Source organism: Urocampus carinirostris, chromosome 16 (genome assembly GCF_059441175.1).
Source record: "Urocampus carinirostris isolate Australia breed hairy pipefish chromosome 16, RoL_Ucar_1.0, whole genome shotgun sequence".
NCBI classification, from domain to species: Eukaryota; Metazoa; Chordata; class Actinopteri; order Syngnathiformes; family Syngnathidae; genus Urocampus; species Urocampus carinirostris.
This window is the reverse complement of record NC_142364.1, coordinates 34,968,900-34,988,673: the sequence shown is the minus strand read 5'-3', so window position 1 is coordinate 34,988,673 and position 19,774 is coordinate 34,968,900. Positions and strand designations below refer to the sequence as shown.

Genomic DNA, 19,774 nt, shown 5'->3' with positions numbered 1-19,774 from the left:
TAGTAACACGGCTTCGTGCCGCCATTTCGGAAGTCAGTCGATTACAAGCGGTGATAGCGAGAGGAGCAAATATTTACTCAGTTTGTCTATTTATTTACTCAACTAGCTTCGTATGTGTACGGATTTTGTCCATCAACACTATGGAAAACTACGTGGAGAGTTTAGACAAGCAAGCACGCGAGCGGTATGCTGCGAAGTTGCATTTTATTGGAAAATTGAATCCCTACAAAATTAAAAACAAGGACTGGAAGTCTGATCCCGATTTGTTGCCGTGTGTGACTTACATTGAACTTGTTAACTATCTTATTTTCCACCCAAGTCCCTTTTGTGAACTGAAGGATTTTCAAAATTACAAAAGTATGGAAGCCTACGACAGAGAACAACCCGGGAAAGGCAACGCTTCTCCGAACGGCGCACCGGTGGCTAAGTTAGCTTAGCTTTCGGGGGCTTTAAATCCTCTATTGACGCAAGTTGACTGAGGAAAGGAGACTCTCTTTCCCTGAAACCGCGTTGAATTTCTCCACCAAAATAGTGTACGAATGAGAAATGAATGAGTTTTGTTCGGTTTTTAAGTGTCCTACCTCACGTATATGTTACAAAAGTAGTTTGGGGTCGTCGAGCTGTTGTCATGAAGTACACATGTCCCATAACCTTTTTAAAATTTATTTCTACATCATAAATAATTCAACTTACCTGTCAGAAAGTGGTCGGAACAAACACGAACACAGTCAAGCTTTGGCAAATTCGACCGGTTGATAGCTGCCAGCCACATTCGTCTTCGCCGTTCACTTTTCTCCTGAGCTTCAATCCCCTGATCGTAAACACACTTCGGAAGTCTAAAGAAGCCCTTCCCACCCTTTTCCCCTCGGCTACAACAGCCAACAATAACGCACGTATTCGGCATTACAATGTAGAATCTAACTGGTTCGCTGTACAATAACAATGAAGTGAAAAGCTTTGTTGACTTCCAAAATGCCCGCCAGCAATGTATTGTGGGTAATCTTAGGACCTCGAAGCACTCTATTGACATACCATGCCTTGCAGTAGAAAAAGTGCATAACAAACGTATGTTTAAACTCAGTTTGCTAAGCTCTGATTTACTCTGAACATTGGTCTAATCCAGATACCTGGCATCTTTTCCAAGATGCAAGTTCGTCAAAGTCTGGAGTCAGGCTCTGAGCTGAGGAGTGAAGGTGCTCATCAGCGAGTCACTTTCATTATAACTGTTGCTCACATAGATATTTGCTGCTGAACATTGAGAGCATCTGAGCAGGTTGGGTGCGTAATTGAGGCATTGTGTCGGCGAGAAAACATGGAAACTGGCCATTTTTCTATTAGTTGTTCACATGTAGATTAGTGGAAAGCTCACAGACACGCTCAGCCATGGTATTTCTGCTCATGCTCACGTTTAAAAATGATTGCTTCTTATCTGAGCACACGATGTCGCAAACTTTGACCATGCCCTTTTTGACAAACTCTCCCTCATTGAAGGACTGGGCTGATTTTGCGATCTCTGCTGCCACAATAACATACCTGTCAACCTCCACGGTTCCATGCCCTTATAAACTGTCGTTTTTTACCTTACAAATTACAATATAATCCTACACCATATTTTTTTTTCAAATGTGTTTATTTATGTAGTTTAACATGTCATATTGTACATGTGTTTCGTGATATCATTCTGTACATATTCTTAGTAATAAAATACAAATAAATAAATAAATAAATTAAAACAATCAGGAACAATTGTTATTAGTGTAACTAAAATATCCACTAATAACACTTTAAATTTAAATTTGTAAATAAAGATCTTTTTTGCAGGAAAAAATTAGTTGGCATTTCTATTTTGTAAACCAAACCACAATATCAACCATTGCTGCTTGTATTTTAAATTTCAAACAGACTATTTGACAGGGACAGAAAATACAAACCTTTGCAGCCTTGTGACTGGGAAACATGTTTTTCATAAGCCTTGTGAAGTGATCGGCAACTGTTGGAGGTATGTTGTGCTATGCAATTAAATGGCAAAACATCACTTCTGCAGCTGTTGAGGAGTAGCTTTATTGTTTTAATAAGCTTATTATATAGAATACGATCGCTATTGTCGGAAGCGCAGCAGAATGCGCGTTAACGCGAGGGGGGGAGGATTTTTGCAGGGGAGTCGAAATTAGGCCCTACAGCGGCAGACGCATGCACACAGTAGCATCAAACGCTCCCTTCGGTATGAAAAAAAACCATACAGAGATAGAGGCAAACGCGGTGAACTTGTTTGACTTTATTGGTTTGCCATTTCGAGATAGTCCGTGTATACCGGATGGTACCCATAATTGACAAATTTGCGTTTTTCCGTACGGATTTTCTTGTACGTCGTACACGTTTTAAAATGCATAATAAACATACTTTGTACGGCAAAAACATGCAGGTTGACAGGTATGCAATAAAGCTGGCCTTTACAGCAGCTTCACTTTTTGCTTTTGCTTTCGTGAACAAGGTCTGTCTGCAAACCAGACTTCTTTTCACCTCCTCCACCTTTTGCAGCTTCTGCTTTAGGTCCAGGTCCTTTTACTTTTCATTATGTTTGGTTTTATAGTGTATTCTGATGTTGTGCTCTTTTATTGCAGCCAAGCCAGCTCCGCACACAAAATTAACAGGTTTGTCTCTTATAGTCGCGAACAAATAATTTGCCTCCCTCCTGTCTTGGAAGGTCCTGTTGTTTATCTTTCTTTTGGCCATTTTTGTGTTGGGTAAAATTATTAACTTGTCCGATGCGACTGGGGCATGGATGAACGACTTTGAACGGAAGTAAGGAGCACTTGAAGGGTTTTACTGCATGCCAAAATACTAGCAAAGCTTTGTGGGATATGTAGTATTAGCCGCACAGTATATACCACGGGGCAGCTTTAATGCACATTTGATATGATCTCGCGGGCCAATTAAAATCACACTGCGGGCTAAATACGCTGTAAAGGCAATGTATGTACATTGAAAACAAATCAGAACTTGTTATAAACACCAGCGTTGAAATATTAACACTTTATATAAAAGTCAGTGGAAAAAAATACAATTAAAAATCTGTGTTAAGACTTAAAAAATTGCTTAACCTGTTTTTTTAAACAATTTTTTATTTAGCAAATCAAGGTAAAAGAATAACCATATATCCAAATACATAACAATATACATAACAACATTATATTGAATCATACAATAGAGTGACACCTAGAGGTATAATATTACACTTTGTGGCTTTAACATATTAGAAAATCTTTTGAGAAATATTCTTTCTGCATGGGTTTTCTTTACAGTTGACGGTCTCTCACTTCTCCAAGCTACATTTAAACTGGTCTGGAAAGAAAATAGGAGGACAATACTATAATGGACTACTTCTATATCTATTAGGGCCATTATAGAATAATTTGGATTTTATCTGATAAAAATCTGAACATTTTTACTGCTTACATGAATGGTATTAATATTGTGTCTTAAATCTTTCCCTCCTCCGACCACGTTCTGTTCTCCCATCCCGGCTACCCGACTTGCTTCTGATCTCAGACTATGCTTCGTTCGCGAGGGCTTCCTGCTCCTCCTGCTCAGCGAGCACCAGATCGCTGTTGTTTGTTTCCCCGCGACTGACTTCCTCGATTCTCCAATAAAGCTTTGTGTGAAACGTTACGAGTTTGGGTCGACTGCCTGTTCTGGTTCTGACAGTACACTACCACAAGCGCTGATCTGGGAGAGACAGAAGCTCCTCCGCTCTGCAGCGTTTGCACTGGACTGAGGGCGAGGTCTGACAAATGTCAGGTGACATCTCCGCCCTTCTCCCTTAAATACAACAACAACAACAGCTCCTGCAGCATCAGCAGGAGGGGAGGGGTCCTGTCATAATTTGCCTATTGCTCTCACCTGCACTCACTCGTTTAGTTCCAGTTGCTGCTCGTTTCCCGATTGGTTCACCTCCTATTCAAACACGTCTTTTTCTTTCACTCAAGTCAGTCCGTCAGCGAACCTCAGCACATGCAAGGCAAGCACTTTTTGACTCTGGCTCCCGTCTTTCCCTTGCTGTCCTGTTTCCTGCTTGTCCGTCCCTGGCTTTCTGATCGTCTCCGATCACCTGACTTGTCCCGATCTCCGACCACACTCCAATCTCCCGTCCCCTCTGCCCGACTTGCTTCTGTCCTCCTACAGCGTTCAGTTCTCCCTTCCCGGCTGCCAGACTTGCTTCCGATCTCCGACTACACTTTGTTCGCCAGGGCTTCCTGCTCCTCCTGCCCAGCAAGCACCGGATTGTTGTTGTTTGTTTCCCCGTGCCTGACTTTCTTGATTCTCCGATAAAGTTTTGTGTGAAACGCTACGCGCTTGGGTTGACTGCCTATTCTGGTTCTGACAAGCGGTAAGAGACTCCTGTTGTTTAACATGTTTTTGGTACAAACGGTAAATGGACTGCATTTATAATGTGATTCCCAAGTCAGTAAAGACCTCCCAAAGTGCAAAACGATAGCGGATTCAGCATTGCAAGGCTCCTACCTTCTTGTCGTGGGCATTGGGGTTTAATGTCTAGACCAAAGACCCTTCGGCATTTGACTCGGAGGAGCCCGGAATTGAAACTGAGACTTCTTGGAACCAAGATGAGCCCTCTACATCCTGAGCCAACCCAAAACACCAAACAGCTTTGAAGCCCCTTGCCGACAACCATGGAAGCCGTTGACCCATCTGGCATTGCTGAGACGTTATCAATACTTGAAGAACCCCAATACGTTCATGATAACAATAAAACCTTACTGGCTAATGACCCTTTGCACACAGGTGACAATGGTAGCAACAATGGACAAAGCCGGTAAACAGTAGACGACAACAACAACAAAAACAGCCATTATAAACAACCCCATTGGAAATTATTGATCAAACGAATATTGTGCAGCTGTCAGATGAGGTGGTTTACATTGTTGGGAAGCACAAAGGGCGCTATTTAGAGTATAACATAAGCAATGCTAGGTAACAAGCCAAACAGTCTTCCTCCTGACATTTTCACACATTTAAACAAATTTCCCAGTCTGCCTGATTTCAGTTCACATGATCTTTACCACTATACTGGAGTATCCCCACACACCCGGTGGTGCTCTAAAATCATATAAAAGTCTGGATGGTTATTGCTTTTATTGTTGTTGTTCCCCCCTCTCGCAAACATTACTAAAATTACTTCATATCTATGTTTTAGATAGATAGATACTTTATTCATCCCCGTAGGGAAATTCACACTTCCAGCAGTCTCCTTGTTGTTTATTAACAGGATGCTCTCTGGGTGCTTTGTTGTAGTTTAGCCACAGCGGAGTGATGTCACAGGCTAGTCCAAAAGTTCGACGACCCTGCGGCAGATGAAAATCTTTGTGCCCAGGGATACACCACCTTGTGTTAGCGAGTCCACCTCCTCTCTGCTTACCGCGGGCTTCCGTGTCTCTGTCTAACAGCGCTGAAGCCAGTAGCTCCGGATGGCTCCACGTTAGCGTCCGGGATGCTAGAGGTGAGCCACATTTCCTTAAAACATAGCAAACTGCACTCCCTGTGCGCTTTCATGATTTTCACCAGCACAGCCAGTTCGTCGATCTTATTTGGTAGAGATTTCATATTTAACACTTTGATGAATGGGGAAATCTATCCATCCATCCATTATCTGCACCGCTTATCCTCAGTAGGGTCACGGGGGTGCTAGAGCCCATCCCAGACATCCTCGGGCAGTGGGTAGGGGACACCCTCAACTGGTTGGCAGCCAGTCGCAGGGAACAGAGAGACGGACAACTCACTCGTTCATTCACACCTACGGACAATTTGGACCGGCCAATTAACCTGACATGCATGTTTTTGGAATGTGGAAGGAAACCGGAGTGCCCGTAGGAAACCCACGCAAGCACGTGGAGAACATGCAAACTCTACACAGGAGGTTCGATCTCATGACCTCAGAACTGTGCCGCACAAGCGCTAACCACTGCCCCGCCGTGCTGCCCACATGCAAACCTAACTGGAGATAACGTACGAAGAGACAGAGAGTTACAAAATATCAAAGATAGAAACTATAAAAATAAAAACAGAATTGCAGTTGAATAAAGGTTCAATTTGTAACCGCGGTGTACTTGTCCCACCAAAGATCCACATTCACGCTGGACTGGATGATGATTTCTATTGCAGTAACTGCAGATGAAATGAGTCACAACATTAGCCTTTCTGCTGGCTTTGATCTCTTTGATCTCGTTAGCAGCTCTCTCTGTAGACTGCCAAAGCATATCAAAGAGCTTTCTTTTCAATTTACATAAAATACATTTTAGAATATAACAATAAATTTTTACATCCATTTTAACAAGATACTTTTAACAAGAGATCGTATAGTGGATTTTTAACGTTTACAATGAATTCAACATATTTTTCTTTAGTCTGAATTTTAACCAACATCATCCTTATTAATATATATGAGGAAAATAGAAATAAGGACAATAATGAGTATAAAAACGGGTATAATTTACCTGCAGATGAAATGAGTCACAACATTAGCCTTTCTGCTGGCTTTGATCTCTTTGATCTCTACAAGGGGAATTCACATTTTAGTAAAACAGAAACAAAACGAAAATAAATCCAAACAGCTTGACAACATCAATCACATTACTGTGCATGATGAGAGATTTGTCAGCTGTGGTTATAATGTTTAAAATTAACTTATTTTGTGGAGCACCAAAAGATGTGTCTTACCGTTAGCAGCTCTCTCTGTAGACTGCCAACAAACCCCGCCTCCCGGTCACATGTCAGAAGCCAAAACCAAGCCCCACCCCATACCGGCAGGTGGCACTGTTGGATTCGTCCTTGCAGGACACTTACCAAAAACTATACACATATTTCAGCAGGAATTTCATTAAAACAAAAGTTATTATTACACCCGTTACGAATATACAAATGGACAACGAAATTGGAGGGTTGTTGCTTTCAGTGTAAATAAACGATTAAGAGGCTGGCAAGCCCCCCCGCTAGAGTCAGGTCCCTGCGACTTCTACAATGTCTTTGTGATGATTAAAATACAAGACTCACAAATGTAGCAGTTTTCCGCGAGTAGTAGCTCCAAGTCATCCGCTTAATTGGTAATGGATTTCGCGTTTGTGACTTGTTATTAGCCTAGCTGTTAGCTTAGCCATCCGACACCGCCTCGGTCAATTCCCGGACGTGATAAAAATCCAGGGAGCTCCCGCTTTTCTTTGCATTTTCTGACTTTCCTCAAAGTCCGATTTAATGCATGATTTATTTTCAATGTAACGAGATAGTAAAGCTACAGATCCCACCAGCCTATTAAAGTCGTGCACACACGTCTTGCAAACTTTGCCTCGCGTTTATAGGTTGGTGCCATTAAAGCCTGCTTCTGATTGGCCTGCGATGTTAAACCCCGATATGTGACAATTCTTGTTGGCTGAACACTCAGTCAATGAATTAACCTAAGTGGAACTATACATCCTAGGAAAAACGCAGTGGTTTGCTGTTACACATTCGCACTACGTCACATTGTGATATTGATTTTATTTTGGTTAATCGTGCAGCCCTAGTTCACACTGCTGAACTTAGAGCTTAATAGCGATGTTTTGGTTATCAAAACGGTACAGCAAAGTGAGGTGGGAGCCCAGGGTATTTAAAGTAGTGGTGGCTGATTAACTAGTTGCAAATACCTGGGGAGAGGGAAAAAGAAGGAGACTGGAAAATGGGGTAGAGTTGCCATCTTTTGAAGAAAAAAGGACTGCAGGAACCAAACCATGACAGTATATATTATTTACCAAATAAATGATTAATTGAGAATAACATCCACTTTGCTTACCGCGACAATATTGGCAATCTGCGACTACTTTGTCATCTGCTACCAGTGTCCAAGACGATCAAGCAAGACGAGACGGATCTAACCCCAAAATTAGTTATTTTAATTGTAATTCTAAAACAAAATGAAACATACTGTAAATTTTAATACTATGTACACAATTTGAAATGATCAAAAAATGAATAAAAATGCAGGGAAAAGTTGCGGCTACAGCGGCATCATACGATGTCGAAAGGAATGGCGACCCTTGCGTCTGGAGCCGAGGGACCTGGGGTTTGCACCCCCTCCTCCTGAAATTTTGCCGCAGCCAAGAGCAAAAACCCAGCCTAAACCCCCCTCCTAGGGAGTACTCCTGACGCCTGTTATAGGTGTCACATGAACGCGATAGAACAAAGCCTTCAGGACCTCATCGCCGGAAAGGGAGGAAACTTCGTAGCAACCGGGTCGGGCCGGGTTGGGAGCTACCGAGTAGCGGTGGTGATGAGATGTCGCCCCCTTGCTCTCCACCCGCCAGTTGAATCTGAGGCGGTCGATCCGTGTGGGCACCTGGAACGTGACCTCTCTCCGTGAGGACTCCCGCATACCTCTCTTTATCTCTGGAGCTAGCCCGGCTGGGTGTTGCTGTTGCTGCCTTCTCCGAGGTTAGGAGGCCGTACTCCAGTAGGATCGGCGGTGGTTGCTACACCTACCGTTACTACTGGTCTGGCCAGGGGGGAAACGGTCGCCCTACCGAGCGGGTGGCGGTGGCAGTTGCCCGAGGTCTGGTCTCCCTGGTTCGGGAGGATTCACCGTTCTGTGAGCGTATTAGGCGACTGAGTGAGGGAGCGGAGCCGGTTGGATTGAAATATGTCTCCTGGCTGAAAAATAAAGTTCAGGTCTTCGGCGACTTGTTGAACGCTTCTGTCGACTCTTCGTCTTTGGCGGGTGAGAGCGTGGAAAAATTCACCTACCTCAGCAGCGTATTTCACTGTTTTACTTTGTGCGAGGCAGAAGTCATACGTTGACTTGGCATCGCGATGAACTCGCTGAACAAGACCGTGTGGCGCTCCTGTTATCTGAGCACTAGAACAAAAGTCCGCGTGTACAGGTCCTTGGTGTTACAATTCTTGCTTTACTCTTGTGAAGCCTAGTCGCTCACCGAGGGCCTGAGGCGTAGACTGGACTCCTTTGTGACAAGGTCCCTTCGGCGAATCTACGAGTACCAATGGAACGTGTCAAACCAACAGGTGCTCAACAGGGCGCAGATGGGACGTGTTACATGCCAGATTAGGGTGCGCCAGCTGCATTTCTACCGACATGTGGCACGATTCCCACCTAGCTCATCGAACCCTTTCTGATAAGGATCCGAGAGGCTGGACCCGCCGAGTGGGTCGCCTGTGTGTATCGTGGCTCTCACAGCTAGGAGGTTACATGGGGGGCTGTAATATGGGCCGGGTGTTTGTGGAGAAGGGCAGCGGAATGGAGGGGTTGGGAAAGCGCGGCGGAGTGCCTTAGCATGCTCCTATACCTGACCTGTGGAGGAATATTAGGTAAAAATTAGGTAGGTAATTGTGTAAAAAAAGTTTATTTTTACAGACAAAATAAACCTTTTTTCAGCATCTTACTTAGTTCTTTCCCCACTTGTAGTAACTTTGGCATTGCTTATAATACATAGCAGTATATATTTTAATGCCCAATTTTTTTGTTATACAATGTGTACCCGCGTGTCAAAGGTGCACCCTGCCGGCCAGACCAGGCCCTAGTTACTAGGGCCTAGTACAACCTGTGACACAAAGGGAAAAACTAGCTGCGATTTTTAAATGTGTCCACTTGAATTTGCCGAAGCCAAGTGCCACTCGGAAGTACACTGTTGCTGTTATTTTTTTTTTTGTTAATCTTGTTCCTTCTCTCTTTCCCTATCTCTCTTTTTATTCAATTCTCTTTTGTTCTATCTTTTTTCTCTCTTTCTTTGTCTTTCTCTCCTTTTTCTCCCTCTCTTTCTTCCATTATTTTCCACTCTCTCTTTTCTCTTCCTCTCGCTGTTTTTTTCTCTTTCACTCTTTCTCGCTGTCTCTCTTTTTCTATGTCTATTTCTACGCCCGACCTTCCTCCACAGCCCCCCCGCCTAGACCTAAGATTTATGGCCCGAGCCCGAGCCCGAACCCGAACCCGAGGCAATTTCGGGCCGGGTCGGGCCTGAAATGTCAGTCATACGGTCGGGTCGGGTCGGGTTCGGTCCTGCTTTTTTTTTTTTTTTTGTTTTTTGTTTTTTTTTTAATTAATTAATAATTATAAATATATGTTCATTAAAAATATATACTTAAACTATGTATGGATACTAGACCAAGGAATATAGTAAATCAAATAAATATTATTTGTGTACAATTAGTTGTGATTGCGGAAATCATAGCGTACAGTGACGTTGGTGACTTTTCCATCCGCATTAACAAACGCATTTTGTAAAATACGATCGCGCTTTATTGTTTAAATAAACGCGTTATATAGACTAGAATCTCCCAATTATTATAATTAGCTCGCTTTATTTTGTTTTAAAGCGTATTATATAGAATACGATCGCTTTTGTCGGAAGCGTACATTGACGTTGGTGACATTTTCATCCGCGTTAAAAAACGCAATTTGTAGAATACGATCGCGCTTTATTGTTTAAATAAACGCGTTATATAGACTAGGATCTCCCAATTATTATAATTAGCTCGCTTTATTGTTTTAATAAGCGTTTTATATAGAATACGATCAGGGGGGGGGGGGGGGGGGGGGAATTTGCATAGGAGTCGGAAAAGGGCACAACACGTCAACACCCCCTGAATGAAAGTGCTGCGCTAAAATCTTAAGGACGTACTACTACTGCTGCTGTGGATTATGGCCCAATGATCAAGTCGTCAAAATGACGGACGCCCTTAAATGTTTTCGCTACCTCAAAAAAAAAAAAAACGTCAATGACAGATTGTCGCTTAATGTAACATCTGCAGTGCAGACACAGAAATATAAAAGATGTAAATGTTTATACAGTTTTATTTAACTTAGGCCTAGATGTTGTAACAAAAGGCAGAGTTTAATTTATCATAAATCACCCCTCCTTATAAATAAAATATGTAATTTCGGGCCCCCTCGGGCCGGGCCAGCAAATCCAGTTAATTAGTCGGGCTCGGTCCGGGTCGGGTTTAATACCCCTCGGGCCTGCGTCGGGCTCGGGTGCTTTTTTTTGGCCCGATCTTACCTCTACCCCCGCCCCCCTACGGACATGCACACATGCCACACACACATTTATCCCTATCCGGTCCCTCGAGGAATAAAGAAGTTTCACAATTTTTTTATACGGGCTGGTTACGCCCATGTTAAGTAGGCTTTGCTATGAAGCGTGATACAATAACCCCCAAATCATACCCAGCTCTTATTGTGACAGGTAAAATAAGGACAACCGGAAGTTACCGCGTTGCTCAGATGGCTAAGCAACAAAGGGTGAAAAAAAATAATCAACGCCGATTTTAGAAGAAAACTAGTAATTAAAGTACTGAACACGTTCCGGTAACTCTACAACGATAGGAAAAAATGCGAGAAAAAAAAGAAGAAAATTGTGCCTCCATCTCTTAAGTGAGACCTTTTTGAGTGGAACTACCTTTGTCGAATTCGGGGAAGACCTATACCATCAGGTTGGTTTACAGACAAATTTAATGAGGTTTGAGTGTGTGCCATCTAAAAAACCCTTTCTCGACGTTGTCTAATGATGTTGACGGAAACACGGCTTTTAGCTCACTAAATGCTATTGTTCCAATGGCTAATCTGTCGGCTAAATTACTGAGGAATTGGATGCCTATTTGTTGTTAACGAATTGGCATTTATGTCCGTGGTTTAAAATATTTATACAGCGTATGGAAACGGTGCAAAAATGTACAAATTATGCTAAGCTAGCTGAGTAACTCACTGGAGTAACAGTGGAAAAGCATCCGTTTGGGTTAGAGAACGTCAAAGAACCAAATGCCAGACTTTTTAAATGGCTGATCATGGTAATTTCCCCTCTGTGTGTTAGATTGTCGGTTTTTGTGAGGGGTTGCTAGTTTCACACCCCCTTCTGAACAAAAGCATCCCCCCTGTTGAAGTGTCGTGAGCGTAACCATCAATTTTTTTAAAGCAAGGAGGCACTGGTTAAAAAAGGGCCTGTCGGGTTAAACCTTTTAACATTTTAATCGAATCCCTGAACACAAAACTTGTTTGATCCCTTTTTCTATGACTTATATGATCCACGACCTTGTTTTAAGCTTTTCCTTAACGTTGCATTTTTTCATTGAGAAATTATGTTTCCATTTTGTTTGTTAAACAGAAACTATCAGGCAGACCAGTATTTGATACGATTGCGATGCCGTAATAAAAATTGGAATCCGAACTGTAACCAATTCCTGAGGAAAAAAGATAAAGGTTAAAAACCTTTTGCCTGACCGATAACGGATAATGGATAATGAATAACGAAGATAGAACAATAACCCTTAAAAACCCCAAACCCCTATGATGAACATAATATGTCGAGGATTGATATATCGTTTCATTCATATTTATTTACTTAACTGAGTAATTTGAATTTGTGTTTTCTTTGTGTATTTCATTTTTTAAAACAGATGGGCTCCAACAGTCTTGACCTCTTTGGATCTTCTGAGAACATGATGACTGATGATGAACAGCAGCAGCAGAAGCAAGATATTGATTGCCTGATCAATTCAAATGGGGAGGAAGTGGATTTGTCTGATCTCCGTGAGTCAATAACTGTTTCTCCCTCAATCGCAATCAAAAGGAAATTAAGTAAATCAATATTTCAATCAAGTAAATATATGTTTAAATAAATATATCACATCTATTTTAATGTAAATGAGCGATCATACAAATTGGCAATCAAAGAGTGTTACATATGGCTCGTGTTTTTGCAAAAGTTATAGAACAAAAATGTAAAAATAATCCTGCTACTCCCTGTTTGATGCTCGTTATGTAATGGCAAAACACCGCAGGCTGCATAGCCTAGTGGTGTGGCGTGGTACAGAACAGGTATTGTTAAAAAAGTCTATTGATGTCAACCGGCTCACTTCCTTAATAGTCTTCTCTTTTTTCCCATCCAAAAGAGCCCAGTTCTGTGAGTCCTGAGGAATCAGATGGGTGAGTTTATAATTTGAAATAGATTTTTTTACAATGCATTTCTTTATTGATAATATGGGCAGCACGGCGGCGCAGTGGTTAGCGCTTGTGCGGCACAGTTCATGTCATGGGAACCTGTCGTGGGTTCAAATCCAGCTCCAGACTTTCTGTGCGGAGTTTGTATGTTCTCCCCGTGCTTGCGTGGGTTTCCTCCGGGCACTCCGGTTTCCTCCCACATTCCAAAGACATGCATTTCAGGTGAATTGGCCGGTCCAAATTGTCCCTAGGTGTGATCGAGCGAATGAGTTGTCTGTCCCTGTGTGCCCTGCGATTGGCTGGCAACCAGTTCAGGGTGTCCCCTGCCCACTGCCCGATGATTGCTGGGATGGGCTCCAGCCCCCCGCGACCCTACTGAGGATAAGCGGTACGGCTAATGAGATGAGATGAGATGAATAACAAATATTTTTTATATATTACTTGTAAAACTTCTAATGATGGGGTTAACGTCCATGTAGCCCATACCTGCCAACTTCAACCAATCGCTTTTCTTAGGAATGATTGTAATTCGCTTTATTAAGTGATAATAAACCTTACAAACACAACGTCGCACCTATTTACTCACAACTAGACAGACTATGCAGAATACCACAAAAATATTAGCAATCTTTGATGATGTTGTAGTCTGCTACCAGTGACAGAGACGATCCGGATTAGATTCGAATTGAGTAAGACGAGATCGGTCTATAGAAAAAAACTGTTTTTTGTAAAAACAAAACAAAAAAACGGGATTATTTTTTTTTCACCCCTGTACGGCGTATACAATTTGAAATGATCAAAAAATGCATAAAATACTGGGAAACGTATAAATTGAGAGAATTGCTGGAATATTACATTTGTGTGAAGATTAAGAAAAAAATACTTGATACAGGAAAGATAAGCATTCACACTTAACTGTATCAGGATGTATACATTTGTACCGTTTAAACTTTATTAAGTTTTTTTTCTATTTGTCAGTGTAGCCCTTTTGGTATTCAATCCATTGGAACAAGCTTAAGTTTTAAATGAGAATTTGCTTAAGTCTTCAAGCTCATTTGTATCAACCTTGAGGTTTGTTTTGTAATTATGTATGTTTGCATTGTCGCTGTCAACTAATAAAGTAAAGAGGGTAGTCATTGAAACTTTTTGAGTCTCCACCACTCAATGCATGACTTACATATCAGTCTTAAAACCCTATCAACATTTAAAAAATATTGAAACACCTATGATCAGATTACAAAAAAATTAATGAAATCCGTCCCTCCTTATACTGGTGATAAATTATGATAATACTAGTTTGTAAGATTTTTAGTTTAAGGTTTCTCAGCTCTTTGAAATTATATAGGAGGCAAAATACAATTTTGGCATTGATTCAAAATGATCTTTGTTATATTTCAGGTCTGACTGTGTAAGAAGAAAAAGAAAGAAAAAATCTCCCATGCCAACCGAAAGCAAGAAGTCAAATGGTGACCTCATTGTAAACACAAATTGCGAACTCAGGTCATCCTTTCTGGATGGAAGTATCCAATTACCTGAAGAGCCTTTAGGAGTACATGCTCAGCCTGGACTACACACACATCGTTCAGGTATGACCATAAAAAGTAAAAGTAAGTAAGTGATGTATGATTACAAATGTAGGTAATTATGTGTTAGGTTAAAGTCTGGAGTCAGTCAAAGGTTATATTGAGTCTTGATTTAGTTGAGGGCTATACAATTAGAAGTACATTTTAATGTAATGACACACAATTTCCAAAGCTGGGTATCAAATCTTGAAAAGCAAATTACAAGCTGGCAAACAGCATACAATTTTGTTGAAAACTTACATATAAATGTGCAAATATTGAAGTAAATGGAGTTGCCTTAGACCAAGGGTCGGGAACCTTTTTGACCTAAAGAGCCATAAAAGCAAAAAAACAACAATACCTTTGGCGGCGAATGCACTGAGCGAGAGAAAGAGAAGGGAGTGCCTTGTGCTGTGTGCTGTAATATCTGCCCACCTCTACCCCTCACGCAATCAAATTGCCCTGAGTGGTTTACTGCTGTTTGGGGTATTTAGTCTTCGTATGCACCAAAATCAGGATGTAAACAAACGACTTTGCAATGTTGCAGAGAAATGTGCAATAGTCAAATTTTATCTCGTCATGAAAAGAGCCATACAGTATATGGCTCGCAAGCCATAGGTCTCAGACCCCTGCCGTAGACTTACACTGGCAACAACTCTTACATCAGGACAGGGCTACCTACATATATAGCTTACCACCACGGAAGTGTAAATGTTATAAAAAAGTTATAGAACTAGGGCTAGATAATTAACCGAAATCTAATTGATATTGCAATGTAACTTAGTGCGATTGTGTTATCGCAGCACGCTGTGGTTTGAACCTTGTCTGAGCAGATCGAAACTTTAACAAAGTACTCTCAAAAAAGGGCGTTTTTTTCACAATAAAGCATGTCAATATGATTAACCCTTGTGTTAAGTCGAGTCATGTTAATTTGTATAGCCCTTTATCACAAGGAGTCTCAAAGGGCTGCACAGACCAAAGATTATTGCAAACAACAGACTATTAATACACCATCCCCCGATCTAAAACCTACATGAGGGCAAGGAAAAACTCAAAACCTCAACATGAGGTAAATGAAGAAACCTTGAGAAGGGACCGCACATGAGGTTTGTCTTCATTTTAAGGACCATTTTTTTAATACAGCTTACATGGAAATATGAATTAAATTTATTTTTTCTACTGTTGGGACCAATTTAGGAGATAAAATTTAATGTTAAAAAATATATAATCCCATGGGATTTTTTCTGGGTTTTTAAGAACACAGTGGCAGGACAGCAATCATAAGAACTCACAAAAAAAAAAAAACAAGCACAAAAGATGCCCTTTTCTTGTAAAATCGAATCGAAATTGCAATACTGGTCTGAAAAAACGCAATAAGGTTTATTTCCCAAATCGTGCAGTCTTTCAATTAACAGTGTCTTTTAGTGTTTAGTCGAGGGCTAAACACCACTAATATTATTAGATTCATCGTCAGTTGCTCAAGTGTATCATTGAGGACGTGCTTCGTCACCATTCCCCAAAAATGTAAGAAGTGATTTTTAATTATAAAATATTTCAAAATAAATGCTCAAAAAAAGAAAAAAAGACAACTTTCACAACATTTTACAGGAAATTACATAATAAAAAAATTAAGACGCTCTCATTGGTTTGTTTTATGAACTCTCCACCATGTTTATACAAGTGATAAGTTACGTAGGAACAAAAATTGACTCTTTTTCAATTAAATAAAAAGAAAATATCACATTTCTACTGATCACTAAATGTTCAGCCATTAAAACAGAACATATCTTTTAAACTTAGTAACACATTTTTAACAGTTTTTCAATAATTTAACTCCATCTTTGCCATGGCACTGAAGGTCGCTGCCGTGTTTATAATCTTTAAATATGGTGTTGGCAATAATCATCATTGCTTCTTTACAACATCCTATCTTCAAATGCCTTTTTCCTCTTTATCAAAATTGTGTGGCTTTTTGAGAATTTTTTACCGGCCTTGTAAAAAAAGAATGCTGTTTGCCCATAGTTGCCTTTAACTCTCAGGCCTTTTTTTGTTCACCGTGTGCTGCTGGTGTCTCTGCACAACACTGGTCAGGTATTTAGCATGGAAGCTCTTGTGAGAGGTGCTGCAGTAGTGCTCCACGTGGTGCCGCGGCCTCAGTTGCTTCGCAAATGAGACACACAGTTTTCTTTCACATTAATGAAAAAAATCTTCTTCCTATTAACTTTGAAATTTCAAAAGTTTTTTTCCATTTTTCTGCCATGTATATGTGTATAGAAAAAGATTTTGACTCCTTTGAGACATTCAAGATCGAGGCTGCGATTGTCATGCACACTCAACTCTGCCCCATGTTCTAAAATTATCGAACTGTGCTACTTTGATTTTTTTTCTTTTTAATTTTTTTAAACAGTTTTAGTTTTTAATTTACGTCACTGTAAATGCATTTTTTTCAAAAATCGCAACATTATTTAATCACATTTTAGACATTGATGTTTCGTGATTAGGTCTATTTTTAGAATGGGCCCCCGGGCACGTGATAATGTCGCAGCAGGCGTCAGTGTGCCCCTCGGCACGGGGTTGGCGACGTCTGTTCTATACCAATCCCAATGCAATGTCAGACAACATTTTTTGTAATTTAGAGGATGCCATGAAGTCTGAACCCAAGGAGGAACCCATCGATGAGCAGTTTTCAGAGATTAAGCAGGAGCCATCCGGACCAGTTAACTCAGAAGGTACTATGCATTACACCGGCAGTGATAGATTCTTGGGGAGAGGTTAGTGTAAGCTGTATTGTTTCAGAATTCGTGTACAAATCTGAATTTGTTTATTTTGCTCTAGGACAGTCCAACTGTTCGAATCTTTTAAGATCTCACGTCAAAGAAGAATTTATCAATGATTCTGACATGTCACCCTCTAATGCCATCATTAAGGAGGACGGGGAGGATAGTGCTCCAGGTATCTTACTTTACACTAGTGAATGGTAAGTTTTGTTTATTGTAGCTATGTTTTCAAAAGGTAATACTTACATGATGCATCTATAGGACTGTCTCAGAAAATTTGATTATTGTGATGACTTTTTTTTTCTCGTTTTTTTCCATACAAAATGCATCAAAATCCCACCCCAGACAAACTAAAAAATGACAGGCAAAATATCAGTTTAACTGTTAAACTTTAACATCATGTGGAAAAGATATAAAAACAGTTTGCTTAACGAGGAGTATATTGTAATAATGTTCTTTATTTTCTGTAATAAAACTAAAAAACGAAATAGTCATAATACATAGTAGATTCATTACAAATCAACTACAATATTGCAAGCCTAATTAGTTGTGATTGCTCCAGTAAGGAAGACTACTACATTGCCAAGTGCTGTAAGCACAGGGCAATGTAGTTGTGCTTGCGAAAACTAATATAAACCCCCGAGATCTTTTCATTATACAGTGGAACCTCGGTTCTCGACCATAATCCGTTCCAGAACCCTGTTCGATAACCGATTTGGTCGATCACAATCATATGTTCTTGTTAGCGTAATCTTCCGTACGAAAGATTACGCTAACATGAACGTGTAAAAATAAACAAGGGATTATGAATAGGATTTCTTACCTTTGTGGTGGACGGTGAGGAGATAAAAATCATCAAAAGTTTTTCAACCTCTTCCAAAACTTGCAGCAGTTGCTTGCTTATAGCGCTAACTTCCTTAGCCGCATCACTCGATTTCACAGCCTCCTTATTTACTATCGTACTGATAGTAGATTTAGCCATGCTGTATTCACTAGCAAGATCAGAAATTCGTACACCTCTTTCATATTTAGCTATTATGTCTTTCTTAAAGGCAATAGTTGGACGAGCAACTTGTTTTCTTTTTTCACATGTCCTGCGTGCACCGACTTCTTCGGAGGAATAATTAGGGGCTAAAACACCTTTACCCCGCTCAGCATCACACCCTAGCGTACCGGCGTTCTAACTCCGATTATTTGACCGAAGAGCGAAGCAAGAATTTCGCGAGATTTTTGGTCGAACACCGATTTGTCCGAACTGAGAGGCGTTTGAAAACCGAGGTTCCACTGTATCCATCTTCTTCCGCCGAAATTTGGGGCGGCAGTGGCTCAGGAGGTAGAACGCTCGTCTTGGGATCAAGAGATCGCAGTTCGAATCCCGGCTCCTACGTGTTACATGTCGAAGTGTCCTTGGGTAAGACACTGAACCCGTAATGCCCCCACTAAGCAGGTTAGCGCCTTACATGGCTGTTCGGCCGCTATTGGTAAATGTGAAGCATATAAAGCGCTTCTGGAAGTCTTGACTTGAAAAGCGCTATATAAATGCAGATCATTTCATTTCTCCTCCCAGAGCTTTTGGAGTAGCCCAACGATTCATGTACCAAAAATTCCAGCCCGACCGGGATTCTTGTGGTATGTCTATTTACAGCGATACGAGACCAAAAAAGTCCCCATCCGCACTAATGTATTTTGAGATTCTCCCATCCGGAATACATTTCTATGGGTGGTCATGAGAACGAGGGCTTTTACAGAGGGTAGTAGGGACTAAGCAGGGTCTGTCCAGGGTGGCTTGAGGGGGCCCACATTACCTTTAACCATGGGTAAATGGTGAATTCCAAAGAGTGGATGCTAGCGAGATGATGCTAACAGCTATGTGCGCCGCTAGCAAAGTGTTGGGCTGGCATAGCCAGCCCAAATATTAGCGCAAGCTAGCTGTTAACACTGTTGGTGATTAGTTGGGCTGGCGTTACAAATACATCTCTCTGAGTTAAAATCCTTATGCTAACTCATAATGCTAACAACTCAACGCTACCGGTTCTGCCAGATCAATCACAACTCTTACAATTGCCGCGGAAATTGTCTAGTATTTTTTTAACATTGCTGATTATGGCGGAAACTCGAGTATTCCATCTCAAAATATTAGAATATCATAAAATGTAGGCTGGTAGGCTGTAAGCTGTAATGAAATTTGAACAACCTTTCAGTCGATTTGTAATGAAAATGTCAAAAGAAAATAAGAATAAAGAAATGAATTACAATATTCTTATCTGAGAATTTCCTGTAAAAATATTTCAAATGAGCGAAAAAAAGTTTGAACACAAGGACTGGATTTGTTCAAATGGCAGTGTGTAATAATTAGTGCCTCCTAGTGGTACAACAACACTTTGATTCAGTTAAAAATAAAAAAACTTTATTTTGAATACTAGGCAGGAATACATTAACTCAGTGAT

General features: G+C 40.8%; 1 protein-coding gene and 1 long non-coding RNA gene across 7 annotated transcripts in view; one reads left to right on the top strand and one right to left on the bottom strand.

Annotated features, from left to right (window-relative positions):
• Window positions 1–7,914: 7,914 nt before the first annotated feature.
• LOC148351175 (uncharacterized) lies at window positions 7,915–11,892 on the bottom strand. Of its 2 annotated transcripts, XR_015847133.1 has the most exons (4): window positions 11,757–11,892; window positions 8,973–9,346; window positions 8,785–8,896; window positions 7,915–8,691 (listed from the first exon to the last, which is right to left on the bottom strand). It is a non-coding gene; the product is annotated as an uncharacterized LOC148351175 (long non-coding RNA). The 2 variants fall into 2 exon arrangements; XR_015847132.1 differs by having other exon boundaries at window positions 8,785–9,346.
• LOC148351174 (zinc finger MYM-type protein 1-like) overlaps window positions 11,248–19,774 on the top strand; it is a 21,404-nt gene continuing 12,877 nt past the window's right edge. For 2 of the 5 annotated variants that reach the window (XM_088320297.1, XM_088320301.1), the window contains exons 1-6: window positions 11,248–11,484; window positions 12,445–12,577; window positions 12,940–12,973; window positions 14,387–14,574; window positions 17,187–17,279; window positions 17,386–17,527. In XM_088320297.1, coding sequence (XP_088176423.1) covers window positions 12,445–12,577; window positions 12,940–12,973; window positions 14,387–14,574; window positions 17,187–17,279; window positions 17,386–17,527 — 590 coding nt within the window. In that variant the 5' untranslated portion in view covers window positions 11,248–11,484. Of the gene's footprint in view, window positions 11,485–12,444; window positions 12,578–12,939; window positions 12,974–14,386; window positions 14,575–17,186; window positions 17,280–17,385; window positions 17,528–19,774 lie in introns of those variants that run through there. The other 3 variants (XM_088320300.1, XM_088320299.1, XM_088320298.1) reach the window with 2 other exon arrangements.